Genomic DNA, 26,140 nt, shown 5'->3' with positions numbered 1-26,140 from the left:
GCCCGTGTGGCTGGCTTTGTGCCGAGGTAGCGGGTGAGAGATGTGGTCCGGCCTGCAGTAATTTATGTGAAAACTAACAGAGCTGTCCCGAGATGTCATTAGCTAAAAGGCAAATTTCATTATTTCGCTAATATGGAGCATGATGACTCTTTTTGATGTCTACCCTCCCCTTCTCCTCTTCCTCCCTGCGCCCTCCCTTTTTTCCACTGTATCCACGCCTCCCGCCGCCTTTTTGTCTATTTACCCCTCCTTCCCCTCTCCCCTCCTCCTCCTCCTCCTCCTCCTCCTCTGTACCCCCATTCAGAGGATCTCCTTATTCAGAGCAGCTTTCCCTTTCAAGGTTGAAGAAAATGGCCATGCGTCTGTGTATGTGGGGGAAAGTGAGAGTGATTTTCATTCGTGGTCCCGCTGAATGAGGTGATGGTGACTCACCTTCAGCCCACAACCATGCACACACATACACACACACACACACACACACCCGCACACACACCTTGCACTCCTTCCTCCATCCCCTCCCTCCCGGCCTTTGATGTGCGTTTGAGTCGATGGCTAATCAGGTAGCATCAGGCCTAGTCCTCATTTCCCCTTCACACCGGCCCCATTAGGGAGCAGGCTTTCTGGAGCAGGCCGATAAGGACAATATGCTCTTCTTTGGCACTCTCTCTTCCATATATACCCTAAATCTCCCTCAACTCTCTCATTCTTTCTTTCTCTCACTCTGCTCTTCTCCCATCTCGCCCCCCCCCAGCTAAATCTCCAGTGTCTCCCTCTCTCCCTCCATCTCTCATTCTGCCCGTCACATGCTTCTTTTACCTTTCACTTTTCTTTCCGTCTCACCACCTTTCCCTAAATGTCCCATTACTCTCTCCCTCCTCTTCTTCTCTCGCTCATCTTTTCCCGTCTTAACCTCTCCGCTCTCTAAATCACACCTCGGACCTCCTTCCCTTCATTCTTTTGTCAGGCTCCCTCTGCATCCATCTCTCACTCTTGCTTTTTTCCCCCTCCTTCATTCCCAAACTTATTCCCCAAATCCCCAGCAACGTTCTTTCAGTCTCTTCCCCCCGATGCATCCCTCTTTCACTACTTCCTTTCCTCTTTCCCCCGTAGTCCTCAACTTTTTCCCTCTCCCTCAAATTGTCTCGTAATCTCTTTCTCCCTCAAGGTTTCCCACTGTCTTCCCTCTTCCATTTCCTTTAAACCCTTTCCTGTCCTCCTTGATGTAACTTTTATTGGCCTAATGGTCAACTTATTTAATAAGAGCATAGCTAACAAAGGCACAAAAATCTTATGTCGTATGTCCCCTGTGCTGCCGTACTCAATGCTATTGTATTGAAATTCACAATACTTAATAATCGAAGGTAGCACTTGACATGTAAAGGCACAGAATGTAATTCCTGCTGCAAGTGGTCTCTCGATCAGAAACAAGAAAAAGAAAGACGTAGTTTGATACTGTTGCAAAGTAGCTGTAGTAGATGGGATCATGGGAGTTGCTGTCTTCATTGATAACAACCAAAATCGCAGATGAAATCCTATCTATCTAATCTATCTATCTAATCTATCTATCTAATCTATCTATCTGACGTAAAATCTGTTGCAGACCTGGAAGTTGTCGCGACAGCCGACCAAATGAAACAAAAACTCTTACCTATATAGTATTAAAAAAACGACTCGTAATATTTAACCAATGTTTTGTCGTTTTTGTCATTTTAACCCAGAAATGTTGACATGCTTTCACACTACAGTGGCTCTCAGTAGAGCGCATGCCTCTGCCAAGGCCCAAACGGTCCCCTTTAATTCAACTTTCACCTTTCAACTTTATCGGGATCCGCGCCAAAATGAGTGGGATCTATTCTGGGCTGAGACCCACCCTCCATCCAAGTTTGCTGACAAACTGACACACCAAGCACCAAAACGCAGGTGAAAACATCATCCGTGTAGTTAGTTGCTGTGACCCTGAGGAAAACGGAGCCAATCATGTTGTCCTCACGACTGCGGCGCAGTAATAATACTGCTTGAAAACACTAGGGGGGCATTTATTTTTAAAACTATTTAAATGGGAACCCAGTTTTGTAGATTTATCCAGGAAATGAGAGTGAGGGGAGAGGGGGACAAAACATAATTGTCAATTTCCACTCGGAGCACGGGAACATCTAGAAGTGACAACCAAAAACACTTAGTCAACAAGCTGTGCATCTTAAAGAAGCAGAAAAGCAGTCTTTAGACCAATGTTTGTATCACATCGCATGCATTTTATGTGTTTTTTGCCCCTTATCTGCTGGGAGCTCTCCTTGATGTCACATAATAATGTCACACAAATCGATGTGTCTGATTAATTTTGAACTTTTACTTATCATTTAACAAGTTTGCTGGCCACTCCTGAGGGCTGTTTAGCCAAGTCCATGGTCTAACCTTACTATAGGGATCAGGTCAAAGCTTAGCTTATCTGTTTGTCTATCAAATCAAGTGCTTATGGGTATTGTGGCTGCTCCTTCCTCTTTCCTTTCATCACTCACGACAACAAATAGACAAAAAGATGTGCTGTATCTCTGTCGGTTGCCAAATGCAGCATCGGACATTGGAAACCACATAAGAAGGCCTTAAATAACTAGACACAAAGAGAAAAAATATCCTACCAATTATGAAGACAGATCCGACCAGTCAGTCAGCCAAACTAACGCAGAAAGCATTGTGTACTCATTTTGCAGCCAATCAGACAGGCGCTTGGTTTCCAGGACGCGGCGTACCCACATCCCATTATACAACAAAAACACTGACAATTACTCCACAGTAGCTCGAGACTGACTAATCCCTACTGTAAAAGAGTTCCACCGATGTGAAAATACCTCCTCACTGTTATTTTTCTTACAACTCAGCAATGGGCGTGGGAGTTAAATAAGTAGTACTGGTTATGGCCGCTTCAAGTCCTCCTCTGGGATATTTGAGTTTACGGCTGGTTGGGGGGTTTATGTTTGTGGTCTTGTGTTGTTTATTGGAATATACATGAGCATGATTTTGGCAATGCAAATGGTTCCCAATAGGGCCACACACGCTGCAAATGAAATCATTATACAACACTGTAAACTACGGTTGTTTAAACATATTTAATGAACTGTACACTTATTTATACTAAGTCCTAATCGCTGAATACAAATCTTTAACATGCAGGTTTTTATTTATCTGGATTCTTTTTTGAACACTACTGCGTCTTCCCACTGCCTGCTTGTGTTATAGTTTAAAGGTTATAGTGGGATGGATGATATGCATATGAATGTAATTATGACTTCACAGTGGCAACACTTTTCTGCACAATATCTGAAGCTGCTGGCTAAGCAAGGTAAGGAAAAATACCTGAGTAAATGACTGAAACAGAGCCAAAACTGCAAAATGTGCAAAAATGATTTCCAGTGCAGGAATTCGTTTAGAAAATAATGAAATAGAGCATAGGATGGTCTGCTGCAAAGGCCACATAAATGTATTTACAGATGAAAACAATGATTTGGCACTGATTCCATCTTGATTATGTGACATAATCAAAATGTAAAGGGTTGATGGGTTTTAGGGCTTCTGTTGGGACATTTTGTCAGTATGAAGATTTATATCTGCCTCAACCTTAAGCCTTAATTCAGCTCCACCAACACAATGTCAGCATTTTGCTATAGTGTGGCTGTACAGTCTATAATAAAAAAACACCACAATAAAAACACACCTTTTCAGAAGTGAAATACTGTGTGAATGACTGTCTTCTTTCTCTTGCTTTCCTTTCTTTTCTTTTTTTGGAGTGACCTAACTTTTTTTAGAGGAGATTCTTTACCGGCACCCCTGTCAGTTGCATTTCTTTCTCACCGTCTGTTGCTGTTCTGTCATTTTCTGTTTGCGGGGTAACAGAATCACCTCCCCCCTCCGAGTCGTTTAAAACAGTGGCAGAATCTTGAGCTGGTCCCAGCTGAAACATTTCACGCACGACAAAAATGGCCGTCCCGCGTGTTGGATGGGTTGTTGTGATGGGAGGCAATTATCTATAAAATATTTCTTAAAAGTCAAAAGTCTTATGTGAAATTCTCAGTCACACATAAACCCGTGCAAATTATGTTCACAGAATGCAAACCACTGGGACTGAGGCTGTCACAATAGCAGATGATTAATGTGGTCAAAAGTATTCACGTTACCTACACAGCGTCAGACTGTCTCGCTCTCGTCTGTCATCTCCTCCGACCTCATTTTACGTGGCAGTAGTAGCCACACGCGGTAGCTAGCTAGCCAGTGACTATGTCCTCGTGTTCTTCTTTCTGCAGGTGGCACGTGGCAACCTGTTCAAGGATGGGACAGCAAAACAACTTCATTGTTTGTCTTATATATTATACGGAAGCCCTAAACGGCCATGCATTCATATATTTTATTTCCTCTGTTTTCCCGTGATAACGAGTTAATTTCCTCCGTTTTCCCCGAGATAATGGGATAATTTTCTCGAGATCTCATGATACCAAACTTTGTTTCCCCGAGATAACACACCTTCGGACAAACCGTAAGAGCTTGTACCCTTTATCAACCAGGTGCACAGTAAATCATTTCATCACGTTCAGCAAAAATCATGCAGGCACACTTCGAACACGCGCACACACGATTCACAGGAACACAGATGTTCTCAGTTCACAGCGAGACGCTTTCAAAATAAAAGTCCCGCATTTAGTGTCTTATATAATTAATGAAATAATAACCTGGCTTCAAAGAATATCAGTTAACTAAATGAAAACAAGATGTTCTTATTAACAATTCACATTAAAGTTATTTTACAGTCGTTACACTAACTGACTGACTCATTCACACACACACACACACACACACACACACACCTTATTATATCGTTATCTCGGGAAAACAAAGTTCCGTTATCTCGAGATCTCGAGAAAATGATCTCGTTATCTCGGGAAAACGGATGAAATTATCTCGCTATCACGGGAAAACGGAGGAAATAAAATGTATGAATGCATGGCCGTTAAGGGCTTCCGTAATATTATATTGTATAAGCCTTGAATAGTCTGCAGCCCAAAAATGAAGAAATAAAAAGATAAAAAATAATAAATTTACATCACAAAAAACAACTGCATTGTGAGAGAAACAGAGAAAAAAGAAGAGGTAAAAGTTTTGCAGTGTGGAGTGAGGAGGACGAGCAATTGAGACAGAAGGCAAATGTCAACAAGGGGGGCGGTCTTGCACCAAGTGCTCCAAATTTGGGAGCATATTTCTTCTTCTCGGGACCTGTTACATCGACTTTCAGCGGCAAACTGGGCAAAGCTGAGGGCTTGAGCGAGTGCACAGCAAGTGACACACGACAGACGGGTTCATTACGACAGACTCACCTCTGCCTCTGGGTTGGGTTGTCAGGTACAGCGACACACAGAAACTGAGAAACACCCATTTGATTTGTGTGACTGTGACATCAGGAGCACTGCGGGAGAAAGGGGTGAAACTTGGGAGGCTCTGGTGAAAATAGGGAGTGAAGTGTCCTCTAGGGTGCCCTTCCAGTGCCCTTTCTGCGTGCTGGTTTTTCTGTAAGAATCGCTCGACTAACAGTGATCCTAGAAAATTATTCTTGGTGGGTATATATTATCACATTTGTGAACTACCCTGCAACCGTCTATCTCCCCCCATCTGGTGCTCCAAGTTGGCTAACACAAGCTATTTGTTGCAGTGCTGCTTACGACATGCACGGCTTGGACTCGTAAGCTTTTTGTGTGAATATTTGCATGGGCAACCACACACAGACCTACAGGGAAGCCCAGACTGGAGCTGATAACACACGAGCACACACACACAGGCACAAACACACATCAGAGGCACAAGCACCCCAATCATTTGTATCTTGAAAATGGGGGATCAAATAATGTCTCGTAAACACTGTAATGAGTGCTGTGATGATCAACAGCTACTCTGTCTCTCTTTCCCCGTCTCTCTCGTGGTTGAGGGCCCACACTGTTCACAAACAGCCTGACGCTAATTTGGAATAAAAAGAAAATACTGACTTGCAATATTTTGCTGGTTTACCACAGATTTCCAAGGGACCACACATACAGCAGTGAAGTACCACCCACTCTCATTTGATGAAATTAGGTTAGGAAGGAGCCTGTTCTGTGCTTTTCCGCCTTTTGTGAGAGACGAGCTCATGGTGTGGAAATTAAGAGCCTGTATGTGCTTGGGTGTGAGTGTGCCGACGTGTGCATTCGCGTCTGTGTGTGTGAGAGGCTGACTAATCCCTCCACAGAGCTGAAACGAGTTAAAAACACATCAAAGGGAAGCTTAACCTCTGTGAAACCTCACCGGGTTTTCAAGAACAACAAATGATCATTCTCCTCATTGTTTCCACGGGGACTCTTTTCACCGCTGCGCCACTGACTTTTCCCTCAGTCCTGGGAGTTTTCAAATAAAAAAAGCCTGTGGTTTCATTTTTAATGACTGTGCCGTTTGTGTAAGTGTGCGTGTGCGTGCGTGTCTTTGCGAAAGAATATGAATGCGCGCTGATCTGTGAGTGGGTGCACGCATGTGTGTTTGCACATAAAAGGAGGGTATTTTTGAGTGTGACATGGCAAATGAGGAAAACCAAGCTAACAAGGACATGCAGCTCCGCTCGAAATCATTAAAATGTATGACATCCTGACCAGCTATACAGCAGCTATGTATGTACAGAGCCAGTGAAGGATGAAAAAAAGGGGGGGTTCGGAAGACAGGTGGGGGGCAGGGGGAGAGAGTGTGGGAGAGGATGAGGAAGCCAAATGTGGCCTGAGACCCGCTTTCCCCACAATTCCCATTATCACAGTATAATACTGCTCCTTCTGTTTGAGTTCAGATATTAGCATGCTTCTATTCCTCGTCTCTGCTTGTGTGAGCGAGCGACGCTCTGGTTCAACAGCTATAAACATATGAAAAGAGCCGTGAGTCGCCTGTAGACGCACATGTAGAGACAGCAGGTCAATGTGGCCTGAGTGTGCCATAGAAGCTGCTCCAAAACTGCATTTTAGATAATCCGCAAAAAAAGGTGCTGCTTATTAGAAATGTTACTTCTGTCAAAATCTTTGTGTGTCACGAAAGAATGCCTAATTATGTCGTGTTAAGATGTAGCTCGCTGGCCTGTTAAAATGCTAGAAGTAAGGCTTTGCAGGCAAATTAACAGAAATGCACGACCAATCACAAATGTGTCTGTTTTTTTATTTATTATTTTTCCGTCTTTCCAACACAGGGGGCTTAAACACTGCGACAGAGAAAAATCAATAAATACTCACAAAAAGTATAAAACAAAAAATACAAAACATCTATGATAATAAACATCCAATCGCACACAAGCACACACTCACCCACAGAGGCAGGAGCGCACAGACACACAGCGTACCAGCGCATGAAGACACGCGGCCGCGTTCACTGCAGTCGATGCAGGACACATGGCGCACAGCTGCAGCGCAATCAGAGACCGTGTTACAGCCACTCGCATCAACATCTGAGGTATGTCTGTGGATACTGATGATGTGCCGTCCCTCATTTATCCGAAGCTTCGAATGAATGAGGAAGACGCATTCATCAACGCTCAAGAACTCGCAGTCAGTCACTGGTTCTGTTTTGTTGGTTTAAGTTGAATTAAATTGATTATGGTTCCTCAGAACTTTTGGAATTTTCAAGTAAGTGCAGACACAAAAAGATGTGTTAGTGCTTAGTGCTACAGTTTTGTTGAGAAATCCCTACTTGAAGAAGAAATGGCTAGTGTTAAAAGCTGCCACTGCTCAGAGCAGTTTAAGAATGCAATCAATTCCTTTTTGCAAGTTAAATGTAAAATGCTGTTGACGAGAGATTTTATTTTACATATAAAAATGTGGAGTAAATGTCTTTGTGGCACAATAGTGGAGACATGATCAAGTTGATTTTTGACAATTTGGTGAAATTCCATCATTTGCTGGTTCTAGAGGACCCCTCTGGCAAAAAGCACCCTGGGACATGACTTTGACCTGCAGGACATTAACCTCATACTGAGCGCGCTCCCTGGTGAGGAGCTGTAGGTCAAGAAGTCATGACAGGTCAAAGTCTTCAGGGGGCTTCATTTGGTCAGATCCCTGCTTGTCCTCCCAGACCGAGTAGCTTCCGGAGACACAGAGGCGGTCGGTCTGATCCTGAACGCTTCAGCTGAAGCCCGGGACTCACCTGGCCTCTCTAGCCCGGCTCTGCCGAGCTCGGTCCGGGTTAGAATCCCATCAAAGTCCACCGTGTGCAGGCTCAGGGGATGAGGGGGGCGGAGGGATGAGGGTAGGGAGGTGGAGGTGGAGTTGGAGGTGGAGGGAGGAGGTGGGCGGGAACTGAGGGAGAAGACGGAGGAGCGCTGCTGGGAGGTGGGAGGAGGAGGAAGCAGTCGCATGGACCTCTCCTCCTCCAGCTGCCTACGCAACTGCTTATTCTCCCCGCTGAGGGCGTTTAACTGGAGAGAGAAAGAAAGAGACATATGCACTGAGGAAGACAAAGACAACAACAACATATTTGACAGAACAGCCTCACATGCGACCATGAAACAGACCGGGGAGAGCGAATCTCTGGGCGAAAGTTTCAAGGAAGTTTCAACATCACACTCATTTAGTGAAATCAACCAAATTAAAAAAGCAATCATTTGAAGTTACCGATAAATATCCGGCATCAAAAGTCAACAAGCTATCAGGTTGATGAGGTAGCTGACACCCCATTATGGGCCTAATTTATCTTTCACAGCTACTTTCATGCCTGTTGAAACAGAAATGCAAATGGAGAAAAAAAAAAGTAATAAAAAAAATGTGCCGGGGTTTCAGGAGAGGACTGCGTTCACAGTTTGAAATGGTTGCAAGTGGGAGTCACGCAACGGTGTAAATTTCTACATGAAAACAACCAATTTGAGCGATCATTAGAGGTCGATTTGACATAAAATCATCCGTGACACAAAACAAATCGCACGTCGTCAGAACATGATTGGGCTCCCTGGAACACAATTACAGACTAGCTAAATTGAGGGTGTTTTATTTTTTTTGACAAGGACATTTGGGTAAAGGCAGGGAGGAGAGTGAGTTAAAACACGGCTTTAAATGGCAAAGAAATAATAGCATTTACATTTTGTTGTAACGGCGTGGTAATTATATGCAAAATGTGCCAGTCGAAAAAAACTGTAATAAGGCAGATAAAAGGGAATAAACGATTTGAAATTATGTATTTTTAGCTACGAGGAAGAGTAAAAATAAGAAATTAAAGGACGGGGAGTCAAAGAGACACGTCGGGTAATGACAGTTGCACTCGTCCACATCTGTTTTTTCAGTGTGCGCGCGTCTGTGTGTGTCTGTGTGAAAGCTGCGGTTAAAAGAATGATGTCACATCGACATGTCTGGCCATGTGTGTGCGTGTGCAGGCGTGCGAGTGTGTGTTGGGGAGAGAGAAAAAACACAAACGGAGATGAGACAGACACATTTCCGGACGGTTCTGCTAACATTACCCTTCCAGACATCTCACACACACACGCACACACACACACACACACACACACACACACGCTCAATAAATCTGAGCAAATGTATTACATCTGATGACTAGGAAAGGCAAGGTCTTAGGCTTAACCCTCGAAGAGCCAATGACATGTCGATGTGTCAGAACTATCCTAAGACGCTTAAGGAGTATTTGCTATCTTCAACAGGCAAACATCCGACATCCCTGTTCATTTTGTGTGACGCCAAAAGCAATAGAATTTCCAGATGAAAAACACTGAGGTTGACATTTATAATTAACCGTGTATTCAAGGGGACCTGTTTAATTTTCCCCCCTCCGTCTTTGGATGCTCTGGATGCGCTCCTAATTGCAAGGGAGGGGGGTGAAATTAAAAATCACAGCTTGTCTCCTCAACCCCTCACATACAGCGGGCGAACTGGTGTGCATATGTTCGGATGAAAAGGATGTGTTTAAGTGGGGGAGAAAGAAAGGAAGGAAGAAAGAGACAGACAGAAAGACACGGAGGGGGGTGCTCCGTTGCCGGCGCAGGAGTGTGTTTGCACTTTTTCTTTGGTAAAGCCGGTTTTCCATTCAAGTGTTTTAATAGGAATTGTGAAAATTACTGAGCTAGAAGAGCTGAACAAAGAGGGCAAACTTCGAAGCAGGTTTCTTCTCCTCTGCAAGAAAGTTTTTTTTAAAATTTGGTTATTTTTGAATGGGGTTTTGCAAAGGAAGTGGGATTTTTTTTTGGAAATGCTGTGCAATACTTGTCAATCCCCCGTCTAATGCAGCTGCTTGTATGGAAGGTTTTCTTGGAACGACGCGCGTCTTTCTCATCATCGCACGAAAGCATGAAACAACCTGGACAATGGCTGACACTGAAGCACAATAACTGCTCGCCTAATGCTAATCAAGTCTTCAAAGAATCTCAGCTTTTTTCCGCTGATGTGCATCTTCATCCAAGAAGATGAGAAATCACTTAATTTGCATCTAATTTTGTGTGACACTTCAAAAGTTTGCATGAAATTTGCCTGACAGTCGGATGGAAATCATGCGTGAGACTGAGACTGATCTGAAGCAGAGACACGGACCTGATTTATAACCCTTTTACGTAGATAGACTGAGACATCCTGTTCAGCCTCTTCACCGATATCTGTACGTGTGTGCGAGTGTGTGTCCAGTGGACAGTGAAGGGAATAGCCTTGTGGAAATGCACTGTCTGTATCTCATCCGCTCCAACTCTGCTTGCATGTTTGTGTGTGTGTGTTGTGTGTGTGTGTGTGTGTGTGCCGACCGTCCATGTTCGATCAATATGTGTAATGATTCACACTAGAGATTAAGAGGTGCTATTACACACCTGACCTGTTAAACAACACCTCTATCGTCCTCTCCATCTGCTTTCTTCCTCCATCCGCTCCACCTTCCTCCATCTCGTCGCTGCAGCTTTTTGCCATCTGCTTCTCCCACCGAAAAACAACGCTGCATTATAAACTTCAACAAGTACTGGCTTTCTTCGTGGCCCGTCAATCAGCGGGCCATTCTGCAGACTAACAAAAGTCGGGTGAGCCGTTCCCCAGGCCCTGGAGTTTTGGAGAACTGAGGGGGCTGAGGAGTACTTTTGATTCGTCTCTCCTTTGGTGATTTGTTGACTCTTGTGAAGTTCAACACAGTAAAAAATGTCAGCTTTTCCTCAGAATATTCCTCTGTGTTTTTCCCCCCACATTGTTTTATCACAGCGGGCCATTTCCCTACGCTGTCATGGAGAGATCAGCGCGGCTGTATTGATATACATCCCTCTCTCAGTTTCATGAAAGGGAAATCATTTACCAGTGGAAAGAAACGTCACTGCTTTTTCCCGATACGATTTGTCCCCCCTTCCCCGCGCTGCACACACACCCCCACCCCGCTGCCGACTTTTTACTTTTATCGTAGGAAGGGGAAATGGATGTCTGCGTGCGCCTGTGTGTGTGTAAGTGCGCGTGTTCGTTTGAAGTTGGACGCATGAAAGCTTCCTCTTCTGTGTGAGCTCAACAGCAGGTGGGCCGGTGTGTGGGTGTGTGTTTGTATCTGTCGGGTAAAAGGACTGCCAGGACCCGGTGTGTGTGTGTATACTTGTGTGTGTGTGTGTGTGTGTGCTCTTACTTGTTGATTTAGCATTCCGATGGCCTCCAGGTTGCGTCGCAGTCTAGTCTGCATGTCCTCGAGTTTGCTGAGGTTTAGAGCTACACAACCCTGCTTCCCCATGCTGTAACACAAGCATACGTACATGCAAAAAGAAACATATATGAGGAACTGACTTTGACATCTTTACAGTACATCTTAGCACCTGCAAGTAAAATAAAAAAAAACTTTGCTTTCTGGCTGCTGCTTGAAACCGGCTCATGTGCACAATAAGGAGCACACTCGCTCCCGTTATGGTAAAAATCTGAAACTCGTTTTTTTTTTTTTTTTGCACGATGATACGCACTTGCGAGACGAAACAGTTGCGATCAAATGTCCTCGAAATCTGGGGCACGAAGAAGTTGGCGCACATCATCTTCATTATAACCATCTTCATTATAACTTATTACTAAACTCAAAGATGGGGCGAGCAAATGGGTTCCAGAAATCATTAAATTATATATGAAAGCGCATAAAAAAAAAAAATACAAAAAAAATACAAAAACAAAACGAACGCAACCGCAGCCAGGGAACATTAAGAGTACAAGAAGCCATTTAAGATTTTAACTGTTTATTAAAAACGTTTTGGGAAATGACAAACAAATGTTAGGGTCTGCCATCTTCAGACCCAGGGCTGACTTAAGGAATGTCTATTAAATTAACGACGGTGGATAATGGTGCTCTGTTCGGGCTGAAGAGCTTGCTGCCCCCGCTTTACGCTCTTTCTTTCATGCCCCAGTGAACCTGTCCAGTTAGCATTCGGAAAAAAAAAAAAACCTTCTAAATACTTTATTGAAGACTTCTTAGCCCATTAAAGTAGCACTGTACCTCCCCAATGTTAATTTTCTTGTAAAAGAGCAAGCTGGGATTTCCTATCAGAGCAGCGGATGGAGAGATGGTCCCGTTTTGCTTCAGTTGAGAAGACGCGCACGCTCCCTCGAAACGCTAATAAATGGCATCATTGTTCCTGCAGACGTGGGCGAGCTGACACACACACACACACACACACACACACACACACACACACACACACACACACACACACACACACACACACACACACACAAACTTTCGGCCCTATTAGCCATATCTTTAAACATTTAAGATCTGAGGAGACACTTGATGGAGATGCTAATATGTGAGCTGACATTTTTGTCTAAAAAGTTTATGAGACTCATTAGTGAAACCATTGAGCTCCCATGTATTTGTAACCGTCCATGGTAAACCTCAACCAAAGACACAATAAAACAGCAACATAAACAAAAGTGACAGTCACACCACTGCATAGAAACACTATCCACTGCACTATCCCCAGTAATGTTTTTGTTTTTTTTAATTTGGTTGGCAAAAACTCTAAAGTCAATCCACTGACTGATGACTCTAATCCGTTTTCTAATGAATCACTGTTTAAGTCTTAAATAAAAGATGAAGGCAAAATCTAAAAAAAAAAAAAATATTTAGCATGTTTATTTTCTTACAATTAATTTGCCCGGATATGTACAAACAGAAAATGAAGCGTGACAATTAATCTGAGAAGAATTCGATAGATACACCGGCTGACAGAACATAATCTTCATCCCGGCCTTTTAACTAACCCACTAATTAAGCTTGTCCAATGTAAGCATTTTTTTTTAAAGAAACCTCATTTCCTGAAAATGACATCCATAAACTGAACATAATTGCGGCTGACCCTTCCAAATCTTTTAAATTCACACCATAATGATGACACAAAGAACATTAATAGGAAGAAATGCTGGGATTTCCTTTGATCTCTCAAAATGTAAAAGTTTCCACTGCTACATATTGAAGGAAAAACAGGAGCCGTTAGCTGCAGCTCCATAAAAAATCCAAAGCGCCGCATCTCCACAGCTTCTTCACATGATTTAAACTCTTTCCTCGATGCTAATGTGGTCTTCAGCACATCATGAAACATCACCGCCGCTGAGACAACTGTGTGAGATTTATGCACCCGATGTGAGAAGGCAGCGATGCGCTGAGCGCTTGGCATGACGCCTGTGTAAACATGTGTTCCTGTGTTTACACGCAAACATGGATGTGTGTAATTAGCGGCCTAACCCAATCAGCATGTGTATAATTACAGTCATTAGTGTCAAAGCCAAGCTGCCGTGCTCTCTAAACCCGGCAATAAACTACATGGTTCCCCTCTTGCTCCTATCTCCACTCTCATCGTTCTTATTTACTGCTCTCATCTCACATTTTATGCAAGACTTGACTGTCTTCTCACACAGTCGCCCTCTTATCTCCTCTCTCTGTCTCTCTGTCACTTTGGCTCTCTGTGTTTGCACAAATGCTCTGCTGTGATCACTGGCTGCTCTTAATTGGAAGCACATTGTTAGTGGTGCGACTGATGATGCCTGATGCTTTATGAGCGCTTCCCCCGCATGGGTTGTGTCACACAGCCACAGCAAACAGCGTCAACCTCTGCATCCTCCACTTAGTGCGTATCAGTAGGCACTGCTGTTTTAATTTTTTAAGGTATATGCCGAGATAATTTGAGGGGGAACATGAAGGATTTTGATAAATCATTTAATTAACTTGAGATTGGAGTATAATTGCATTGTGTTCTTTGCTTTGAATTGCATGCTATTTGAACATGCACAAAACAAAAGCTTTTTTTGCATGGTACGGGCTGTTGTCAGAGCTCCTTCTGCTTCTTGCTTTATTTCCACAACATTTTAATGCTGAAATGTGACAAATTACATTTTTTAGGCAAACGAGCATTGCTCTCAAGTTCAAAAGCCCAGTCTTTTAGAACTTTTTTCCTCTTTTACACGGCTAATAATACAAGAACAACTGATGTTGAAGTTGTGTGGTTTTAGCTATTAAAAGCGTTATTGATAACATTCAGCAATCTCTCCTCTTCCATTGCATTCACGTCGCAACACTGCTGTTCTTCGAATCGCCTGCCCTCTCAAGTGTTTTCCAGTTTGTTGAACTGGCTCACACTGTTTATGCGAGCCAATGATTGCTACCATTGTTAATGCTATCTAGCAAACGTAAGCTGACACGAGCTAGCTAATACAAGCAAGTTAACGTTGCTGGCAATAGCTAGCTAACATTAGGGCAGTACTATTGCATACTGTAGCCAAACTCGACCATCTTTAGGTTTTGTTTTCGTACAAACTGGTGACCACCAAGACTCTTGATCGCTGACTACACACAGATATCACGGGATACCAGTGTTGTTATTCTACTGGCTGACAAACCTTGTCAGAAGCCGGAGCCTTCAGAATTCATTTACAGGGATAAACAAAACAATCAAACAAAATGTATTTAAATAATTCATTTACAATCACAGTAATGTTTTTAAGGAAGAGAGACACTTTTATTCTACACCTTATGCATGCTCTGTAGATGTATTATTTTCGAAAAAATGATGCAAAACTGAATTTGAAAGTTGATCAGAAAAAATTGCACATTCATCCACAATTTTATAACATTGTCCTCATGATCGAAAGCTCCAGAACAGTTAATAAATGGATCTGGAAAACTTAGATCAGAAACATATGGTTATAATTGGTTGGGTTTTATTCTGACATACACATGCTTTGTGTTGAAATGTTAGCTGCTGCACCGTATTAAAAGCTCTTCCTATAACCGTGTGCTCCAGATGTCATCTTTCTGGATCCTGCAGCGGTTGCCGTGCCTGTTGATGCACAGGTTTGACTGATACGCAGAGATTTCTTCATAATAAAAGCTAGAAAACTGACCTTTGTGGTCGCATTGTTCAATATAACTGGCAGTAGATATATGGGGTTGCAAACAAATCACCTAATTCTAGTTCTGACTTAGATTTTCATTTTCAAATGTGGTAAAAAATAAAAAATAATCAATAAAACTGCAAAGTGTAGCTATGATTTGTTGCCAAACTTATTTTGTGGCAAAGCAATGTTTCAGACTTAAACGTAACAGAGAACTCTATCTTTTATTAATCTAAATTTCTATCTCCTTCGTTCCTCTTCTCTTCACCTCTCCGTGGGCCTCACTATTACAAACTGCCATCCACAAACGCAAAGCCTTGACACTCCAGCTGCTCTGGAACAGTAGGCCATGTAATCATAATAAATTTCTTTAATAAAGGCATATCTAATGACAAAACCTCCGCGCCGTGTTGATTGCTGTCAGTGATAGTGACAGGTGGGAGACAATGTGCAGATATCCCCTTTGCCACCCGTAATGAGATTTATACACTGAATGTATATGGCAGAAATCATGACATATCTGTTGCCTTATAGATGCATGATTTTCATACATATGGCACTTCTGTGAGGGAGGGCGGGGAGGGCGGGGCGGGGGGGGACGGGGGGGGGACGGGGGGGGTGCAATAATGAAATGAAATAAATTAGGAATCCTCATAATAAAGAAAATAGGGGAGAGAAGAGAGAGAACGGATGGCGAGATGCTATGGAAGAGGCTTTCATTCACTGTTTTTATCTCGTTCCATGTTATTATATTCGCTCAATCAAAACCCCTCTTATGCATACATCTATACGAACTGCCTCTCTCGCTCGGTCCCCCCTCTCTCTCGCTCATTCGCAATTATGAGGGAAAGACAAAGAAAAGCGATTCATCTTTCTGTCGCGGCCCCTTAATGATATCATTAAAATGACTGACAGCTTTGAATAGCATTGGAAACCTAGCCCAGTCAAAACAAATCTGATCCGTTTTGGAAACAGTGCCTGGTGGTTCGTTAGGGGAGGGGTGCAACATGCGCGCGTGCAAAATGGGGCGAGGTGGGTATGGGGGGGGTTGTTAATGAGGGAGACCTCAGGGAGGTCACACTGGGGGTACGGGGAGAACTGCTGCAGGCAGGTGCCCCGGCAAACACCCTCTTCCCAAATGCACTCTCTGTTCTCACTTCCATCCTACACCCAATCCCATCTGTGCCACATTCATTTTAATTGCCTTAATGAAGGTAATAAATATATCTCCTCTCTATTGATGAATGCTATTTGACAGCCATGGGGGTGGCAGGCAGGACAGGATGGGCCCTTGATTGGAGTGTAATCATTGTTAAAGGCCCAGCATGAATAACGTTTTGAGATTGAAGAAGAGACACACACACACACGCGCCCGCACATGCAGGCACACACAGGTGGCTAAGCCCACGGGGTGTTTCATTCACAACTTGGCACTCCAGCTGTTATTATCATCATCAGCTTTGTTCGGGCTAGATTGCGTGTGAAAGAGCGAAACATGATGGGCAACACTTCTGTTGGATGTGAATGCTTAACTCTGATCAGCTGGCGGATGCACACAAATGTATGCGCTCATATGTAGGGTCACGCGCGCACGCGAGCTCACATACGCGCAGATGACTCACGTTCTCTCGTCCTCCTGGATGCAATGGTCTCGGATCTGGGCCTGCAAACAATAATAGAATGAAAAAACAAACCTGTTAGTGATTGACTCTCTTTTGTCTCCCTGTTTGTACATTGCTTTTTTTCTCCACTCTGCACTTGTTCACCTTGAAGCGTTCCGTGTCTCTCTCCCTCTCATCCGCCACTTCTTTCAGCCGCTTTACCTCCGCCTTCAATGTGTCATTAGCCTCCTGAAGATGTCTGACAAAGCCAAGGAGATGCAGAGCCAGAGTTAAACAGAGAAATATACATAGAGAGGCAAACGCGGAGACAGACATACACCCATTATCATCAAGAGACTCTTGTTAACATGGCAGACAAAATATTCTGCCACAAATTTGGCAATGGGGTCTGTGTTTCTCTGCTCCCGGAACAGACTTTAACTAGCAATTCGGGCATTATCTCCGACACACACACACACACGCACGCACATACACACACACACACACACACACACACACACACACACACACACACACACACACACACACACATATCCTGATCCACTATAACAAAATGCTGTATTTCCACTGTGCAACTAAATCTCAGTATCAACAACTGTTAAAACAAGTTCTTATTTGTTTGTCGTACTGCAATATGAAGCATCAAAAGCATGAAGTAGTTTTATTTAACTGGTGTGGAAGAAGACATATTTTTTGTACCCTCGACCTTTTTCAATGGTAACAGGATGTTTCTGTTGTTAATGATGCTTTGTTACATACACTAACTCCGCTGACCTCACCAGGAAAGTACTCTTAACATTCTGCGAATCACAATGCCCGCGTGTGCCAAGTGTGTAAAGACTGTTACCATTGCTACAGGTTGCCATGACAAAAACACAAGAACCAAACACACAGAAACACTTAAGTCTAAGTTAAGAGCGAGAGGAAGAAAAAGGAAAAAGCAGACACACAGTGGTGCTGCTGGGCGGGGCTGAGGGAGGGATGGCACCGCAGGGGGGTGGCATGACAGAAGACGGCTAGACCACTTTGATCTCTGGAAAGAGGGATATGGCACGCCCATGTCTCTGTGTGTGTGTGTGTGTGTGTGTGTGTGTGTGTTTGTGCGTGAGCGTGTGTGTTTGGTTGTTTTTGTGTCTGTATGTGTGAGCCATGATGATGCAGACATGCAAATTGACTGTCAGGTGCGAGTGTGTCGAAGAGTCCACCTGATACACTCAAACACATGCATAGAAACACACACATGCACACACGCACACACACACACACACACTGGTGGGAAAGTGACCCAGTTTGCAGGTGTAGCGTTTAGCTGAGCTGTTTTTTCACCATCTTTCGTGGTCTTTATTAAACAAATACACCTCACAGGATTGACTCACACACACACAGATGCCCAAACAAACAAAAATGTGCTCATTGATCATTGATCAACTAGTATACCTACAGTTTTCACGCTGAAGTAAATACTCACTCTTTCTCTCCTGTGATGATGAGCAGCACCTCGTTTTGGGCTTTCATCTGTGCAGTGAGACTCTCGCCGGACGCTCTGAAAAGAGAAGATAGACCTCCATCCATTGTCTGTAACCGCTTTATCCCTTTTATGGGGTCGCAGGGGTTTTTGCTGGAGCCAATCCCAGCTGTCTCTGGGCGAGGGCAGGGTACTCCCTGGACAAGTCGCCAGCTCATCACAGGGCCCTCACTGATCGCAGAGGCCACCATGCAAGGTGTCAACCGCACATCAGGAGCATTTGGGGTTCAGTATCAGGACACTTCGAAATGCAGCTCAGCTCAGCCCGAAGCTAGGATTTGAACCAGCGACCTTCGATCACTAGCCAACCCGCTCTACCCGCTGAGCCACAGCCACCCCGAGAAAAAAACTCTGAAATCTAACCATTAACTTGAAACTTTTCTGAAGATATAAACGGTATTTGAATGTAAAAAAGTAAGTAGAGAGCTACATTTTCTCACACGGCGACAGCAACGTTACAAACACAGAATTCTATGATGCATTGCTGTAGATTAAAACTACTTAACCGTATTAAAATGAGCTCTATCACAAACATCTACAGCAAACACGTCATATACAACTGTAAATCACAGACAGGGACCACTGTACTGCAAAATCAGTACTCAGTACACTTTACATTGTTGAGAAAAAATTATGAAAAAATATACTGCAAACACACACTACCTGAGAAAACATACAGGAAATGCTGATTTATTACTGTTTATAAGCGTTTCTAATGTGAAAATGTCATGAAAATAGTGTGCTCGTACTTTTGTTCAGTAATCCAACGGTTGACATTTGTCATGACCAGCTGGCTCTCATGGCGAAGGTTTGCATTGTCAGAACGTGTCCCCTCCAGCTCCGACCGGAGCGTTTCCACCTACAACACACAGTCAAATTTTATATTATTAGGACAGTGTTAATGGTTTCAATGTAAAATGCTGTGTATAGACTTTCACATTTTCCCTCTGTTTACTCATTTTCCTAACTTTATACACCCTCATCTATTTTCTGACTGAACACCAACATTCACACCAGCTGCGTTTTAATATGCATTCGTTAAAACAAAGTTTTGAAGCTTATAAAATATTACCTCCACTTAGGAAAGTATTAACATCTAACACTGGCAAATGGCAAGAGGGAGCCAAAGGTGTCAAAATAAAGAAATGTAGAGGGGATAAGTAAGGCTCTGATAGATGGGAAACAGGGGGGAGGGCAGGGTGAAAATAAATGTCAAAAATAGAGCATAATAGCAACACGAGAGAAAAAATTAAGTAAGTGGAGAATGATGGTGGATGAAAGACATGCCATTTGCAGACGAAGGTATAAATAGCTCGGGTAGGTATTAAGCAGGTTTTGCACCTGGAAAAAATGGAGGATGGGGGAGAGCAGGAGAAGACTGAAGACAAGATTGCAGGGGTAAGAAGATGGCTGAGGAGTGGGAACAGGGATGGGATGGCACTGGCCAAACTGCTGACTTTTTCATTCTGCTTATCAGTCAGGACCTTTCCAGGCCTAAACTCTTGGGACCCTGACACATTACCCCTTATCGCCATGGAAACACCTTGATATGCCATCCCATCTTCCCACAAAGACTTGGGCAAACATGAAGGGAAAAAAAAACAACTTTCCAATATGTGGCCCATGATTTAAGTATCCAAAAAAATGTCATATGATTAACCTAAAATGTCAGAATATCAACTGCTGGGTGAGTTGAATCATGAACTGTGTGCATGTGTGTGTGAAAGTATGTGTGAATTCCAGACCAAATATTTTCCTGTTGATGTCTATCAGGAACACCAGAGAGTTAAATGGTACAGAGATGATAAGACACTGTTGATGAAAGCTGGAGCAATCAGAGAAGTGATTGTAACAATAAGAGCAAAGTCCGGTGACTTGCGCTGTATAGTAATTGCTAGTGGTTTATCAGTGTGTCTTTTAATAGCAGTCAAACTTCTATCAGCCACACAGAAATTGGTTACAGGCCTCCAGCTTGTGCAACCCACGTTTAACCCTTGCATGCATGGATTACTGAGTCACAGAGTAATGATTTCACCTGAAAAAGTGAAAAAACCACACCAATACTTTTTTTTCTCCCAATATATGTTATTTTGAAAGCGTTAGATAAATGTCATGCATCCACGTCATAAAAAGTGATTCTTGAATAACTGTTAAATAATTTTATTCTCAGGTTTTCTTTTAAAATTATTCTAGTATAAACCCTATCATAATTCAAATTAAAACATACAAAATGATGCGACATCTTCTTAGGTAGAGCGTTCAAAGAAATGGAAGGATTTCTAACACCTTATGTGGTCAATTTTCTTTTCTGTCTTTCTATTTATCTGTCTGTTTTTCAAAGAGTAACAGTTTTCAGAGGTAACTGGTGCATCTCGCCTTTACTCCACCATTTGAATTTATTAGAGTTACAAAGATGAAAATCAACTATAATTGTGGACAAGGCTCTGCGACGTGGTGCTCCATCTTAAATGAGTTAAGGTTTCTTCAAAAATCAGTCCACTGTAGTGGACACCATGTGTAGAGGGGTAAAGTGAAAAAAACTGTATCTTGCTTTCAGTTGCCTGAGGTCAAAGTCTTTTAAGTTATCTGCAACTTTATCTAAGAGAGGCCGATCTTTAAGTGGGCATCTGGTTCAAGGGTTATCAGGCAATTTTGTCATATATTCTATGATAGAAATACACAGGGGTCGCTAGTGTTCTTTCGCAGCAAAATGTGCAATCTTCTATCAAGATCTGCTGCAACAGTGAATGTTTTGAATGAAAAATACTGCGATGGAAGCCAATGTTGTACCAGTCTTCTACTACCTGATACAAGGACAAATGGATGCATTGCTGGAGGAGCTCCAGTCCCAGCCAGCATGCTGACATGAAGTTTTGTGTGTTTCAGAAGTAACTGTCAGATTCTGGTCAAAAGAAAAGCAGAAAGGTTTCATTTTCATTGAGACAACCTCCTCTTTTGTCACAATGATGTGAGATAAATAAAGGCGCAGTTCTGTTCAGAGAATGATCCTTCAACAACACAAATTAATAGGCTGCGTTCGATTGTGGAAGGAAGTTGTGCGGATGACAGTGACGCATAATCAATAATTCAAATGTCCTAACATGATTAAGAATTAAACTTTTAATTTAATTTAGATTAAGGGAGGGCTGCATTCCAACAAATAAAGCAATGAAGACAGAATTGGGGGAGGAATGAAATTACATGAAGCAAATCATTCAATTTTGAAGAGTTAACTGAGTCACACCATCAATTGTAACTCCATTTATTAACGATGGCATAAATATTGAGACTCCCCTGTTGTTTGTGATTTCATTGCTGTTTTGTCTCATCTTGGACACATCTCCTTGTGAAGGAAGCTCTGTTGTGATATAATTGCACCCAAAACACACGGTTAATACTCCAATATTAATTACATACACAAAAAATATCAAACCATACCGTTCAAAAAACTCAAAACACACCCGAGCTCACGATACGACTGCACACACCTCCACACGCACACATGCACACACAGCGGCAGGATCTGTGGCACACTGTAATGACAGTAATTACCTGTGGTCTCACATTAACATCTCCCTCCTGACTGTCTGACTGCCTCGGCTGGTGGAGGGATGTAAATCGCAGCGTAAGTCTGATGTTGTGATTAGGACTAAATTACACACCATCACTCTGTTTCCAGCGGTGTCAAGGGAGGCAGTGAAAGGGTGTGTGAAAAAGAGGGGGAAAGTGTGAGAGAGGGAGAGAGAGAAAGAGAGAGAGAGAGGGAGGGAGGGACATTTAGAAAAAGAGGGACAAAGGAGGTGTGATTGCGGGTGGGGGGGGGGAGTAAAGTACCATACCTGCTTAACATTTAGATTGGTTTTGTTGCACAAATATTTTAGCTGATGATGGGGGCTAAAAGGGGCAACAAAATTCATTTGGGACACACTTATAACCGAGTTTGGTGATTCCAGCGGCCCTTTCAGGTCTAAGCTAGAAAATATGAGTTGAGTACTGCAGTGCTGGTGAAGGATTTGGAATCTGCTGTGAGAGTATTTATCATTTTGATAGTTTATTCTATCAGAATAAGGCCAGGCTGTACAGTCCACAGCCCACATTTTCATTGACAAAAGATACAAGATGGACTTTGTGCGAGTCCACAATCTTTTTCTGAACTTAAACATCTGAATGAACTTTCATGGCAAACCACAAAGAATACCTGCAGACAGAAAAAAGAAAAGATTGTGGGGACTTAATGGATTTTCCATCTTTTCTACTCTCCATGGAGCTGTGGACTGGTATCACATTGCACATTAGCTGTAACAGCACAAAAGTGCATTTTCACTAAAACAGACCAAACTGTCCAAGGTCGTGGGATAAACATAATTCAAAGTTAACTTTTTTTTTCTGGGTAAAGAGAGGAGCATGACGATGAGGAGAAAATCAGAGACAGATAGCCTGGTTGTTGCTCCCATCACCATCAAACCGCCAGAGCTGAATACGAGCCATTACTCTGTTCCACTCAGCTCATCAGAGCACATCCTCTCATCAAATTAATGAACACATTTATTGTTAAACACGTTTTTATAAAACATTCATTCATTCTGTCTAATTAAAAGACCCAACAGGCCTGACATCACTTAAATATGCATACTTATCACTCACAGAGTCTGAATTAAAGATCTACAAGCGCGTGTGTGTCTGTGTGTGCGCGCGCACACGTGTGTGTGTGTGTGTGTGTGTGTGTGTGTGTGTGTACTGTATGTGTGTACGACGGCAGGAGAGAATGAGGTTTCCTAAGCAGGTCTTCTCACTCTAGGCTTAATGGTGATAATCATGGCGTGACCCAACATTAAGACAGTGTGTGCGTGTGTTTATGTGTGTCCCACTCTCCCTAATGGTGACGATGATGACATGTTCTCCATTAGACTAGTCAGTGGGCCACGGCAGATCTAGCATATTAATGATGCTGATGATGGCTTCTTTAATTACCTTCATCTGCTGCTGCATGGCCTGACTCCTCTCCCCGAGTCCTTTCATCTTGCTCTCTCCTACGCATGCTGCTGGGTTGTTTATCAGTGGCTGCCATTATTCAAGTCCCCTATCTTGCATCTTGCCTGCATGAGCACAACTACATTAGCAGCCTTGGTAGACTTTGCTCAACCACTTCCCAGGCAGATGAAGTTCCCCCCATCTGTCCTTTTAGAGGGAACTCAGGCTAGGTTTTTGGGCGCAGACGGAAATGTGTCCACATCACTAAATGTCAGGAGCTGCCAAACACAGAAAGCTGGCATGGAACGCTTGCCCAGATTCATAATCGTCTTTACTTAGCCTTTGGTCAGAGAGTTTATAACATTAAATCCTAAAAGAGACAGTTTTAGACTGCATGTTATTTCGGAAAGTTGTAAGGATGCTTCTTTTAACCTGTTAGGGCCGTGCGTAACCAACTGGGCAGGTTTTTCAGCACCTATGGTAACATATAAGTGAAATATATAGTTTGGTACCTGAGGAATTTTAAATGGCACAGATGGTGCCAAAATGTGCCAAAATGGCACATTTGAGATTCTGCCTGAGTGCTCTGTACTAAAACCTCTCTAATTTTGTTCTGATTCCCTTTATTAGCATAAAAGTTGGCGGAGGTAGTGTTCAGATGTTGTCCTAGAGATCTGAATCTGCAGCTGCACCATTCATAAGGGATATTCATTCTAAAATTGTAATTAAAAATCTTTCATTTATACTGTGTGCCAACTTAATTTACTCAGACCCAGTGATATATATACTCACATTACACATCTGACCAAATATTTCAAGTATTCCGTTTATCATGATATCTTGATTATTCAGATGGACCTCGTAGTTGCAGAGATGCACTCTGTTAATTATCGAGCAGAGACAAAAAATAGAGGTGGGTTGTTACCAGGTTAAATAACATTTTGCATTTGTAAAGTTTTTTTCATTGTTTATTGATTTTTTTTTTTCCACCATCCACATGTAAGGCTCATAAGAGGTGGGCAGAGAATGTTATAGGTTAGACTTCCCTCAAGTGTCCTACATAGATATTCACAAATAAGTCACTGTATTACAAAGAAAATACAGACTGGGACAATATCATCGGAGAACCTACCATATAGAAAAACATTCTGTACATCTTTTTGAACACAATGCATCAACAAAAAAACTGTAATCCTATATGTACCAAAACATAATGTTTGATATGTTAGATAACACACTGCATATCTAACAACAATGGAAATTGGAGCTGTATACAATAGTGGACGATGACTCCTGGGGAAACATTTGTTCTAGATGTCACAAGAAGGCTAGTAATTTGGCTCAAAGGTCAAAATAAAGTTCTTCAGGACGAAGTTTACCACATTTGACTCCAAAAACAATCCCAGTAACAAATGCCGGAGGAACTACGGTATTGTTTGTGACCATACTCATATATATTGGGAATGGGCCTTCCCTAGACCTACTTGTAAGATGTATTTCCTGACAACCTGTCTACTACAGAACAATGTTATATATTGTATAATATATGGACTATTGCAAGAAAAATGTTAATGAATGAACCCCGCCCTCCCATGAATGCTAAATGGTTACAAAAAGTCAGACATGTTTACATAATGGAACACATGACTTAACTAAAAGTGACGATTTTACTGTCTTGGTTAGGATTCTTGCCCCTTTTTTTTGATCTTGTCTTTCTTTACAGGTACAAATCTAGGTAACTGTATGTGCTCTCTAGCTCTATATGGGGTTATTTCTATATGACAATCTCAAAATGATTAACTTTTTCTTTTATGATTGCTGTTATTGTGCATCACAGGCTGTGAAGTTAAAGACGAGAAAAATAATAAAAATGAACACATAAAAGATTTTTTTTTAAACTATCTTGGTATATGAATGGAATAATATCACGTTACAAGTATAGTACATGTGAGTAACTTAATATTAGTGTGTTCATAGTCAACAGATTCTGCATTTTTTAGGGTATTTAGTAGCACAGCAGGAATACTGAAGTAAAATATGCAAATAGTGTTGCGCAGCTTTCAAGACTGCTATATTTGTTGGGAACCTCCAACAATAGAGAGCTTTATATGCGTCCTGGATATGAGGGATTCCCATTTGGAAATCTGGCCAATGTTTAGTTGACCAGGTGACCACCCTGCAACAGTGCAGCAGCCGCACAAAAGAACAATTGTAGAGTTTTATTGTTGCTGTTATTGTTCTGAAGCAGCAAGACTTTGGAAAAATACTGGCAGCCCTGTTGTAAACAACTGTAACACACAGAGTGCACCTTGCATTTCCTCAATTAAACAGTTGAAAAATAAATATATAGCAATGGGAATCTCCTACATGACTGACTTATGGGGGGAAAATCTGCACAGACAAGACAAAGTCAGTTCACTTTACCCACTTGTAGTATAATGGTTTATATTATCTTAGACAGAAGTATCTATACGAGATGTGGAACTGATACTGACACAAACAATCTCACAAAAATAGGAAAAGAAAAGTATGCTGCTGTGGTAAATTGGTGGGATGAAAAAATGAAGCACACTTTCATAACTCCCCATGTTTGATGTTATTAAGTCTTCATTAGTTTGGAGATTAAGAATAGGGTGATATTACACAGGTCTTTTGGAATTTGT

General features: G+C 42.4%; 1 protein-coding gene across 9 annotated transcripts in view; it reads right to left on the bottom strand.

Annotated features, from left to right (window-relative positions):
* Window positions 1–7,189: 7,189 nt before the first annotated feature.
* The window catches only part of LOC115570329 (trichohyalin-like), a 101,934-nt gene continuing 82,983 nt past the window's right edge, over window positions 7,190–26,140 (bottom strand). For 7 of the 9 annotated variants that reach the window (XM_030398818.1, XM_030398816.1, XM_030398825.1 and 4 more), the window contains 6 exons: window positions 19,256–19,365; window positions 18,450–18,524; window positions 17,126–17,219; window positions 16,982–17,022; window positions 11,620–11,722; window positions 7,190–8,455 (listed from right to left, as the gene is read on the bottom strand). In XM_030398818.1, the coding sequence (XP_030254678.1) occupies window positions 8,081–8,455; window positions 11,620–11,722; window positions 16,982–17,022; window positions 17,126–17,219; window positions 18,450–18,524; window positions 19,256–19,365 (798 nt within the window). In that variant the 3' untranslated portion in view covers window positions 7,190–8,080. Of the gene's footprint in view, window positions 8,456–10,834; window positions 10,935–11,619; window positions 11,723–16,981; window positions 17,023–17,125; window positions 17,220–18,449; window positions 18,525–19,255; window positions 19,366–26,140 lie in introns of all 9 variants that reach the window. The other 2 variants (XM_030398819.1, XM_030398817.1) reach the window with 2 other exon arrangements.

Source organism: Sparus aurata, chromosome 19 (genome assembly GCF_900880675.1).
Source record: "Sparus aurata chromosome 19, fSpaAur1.1, whole genome shotgun sequence".
NCBI classification, from domain to species: Eukaryota; Metazoa; Chordata; class Actinopteri; order Spariformes; family Sparidae; genus Sparus; species Sparus aurata.
The sequence above is the reverse complement of the archived record's forward strand: the minus strand, read 5'-3'. Positions and strand labels throughout refer to the sequence as shown.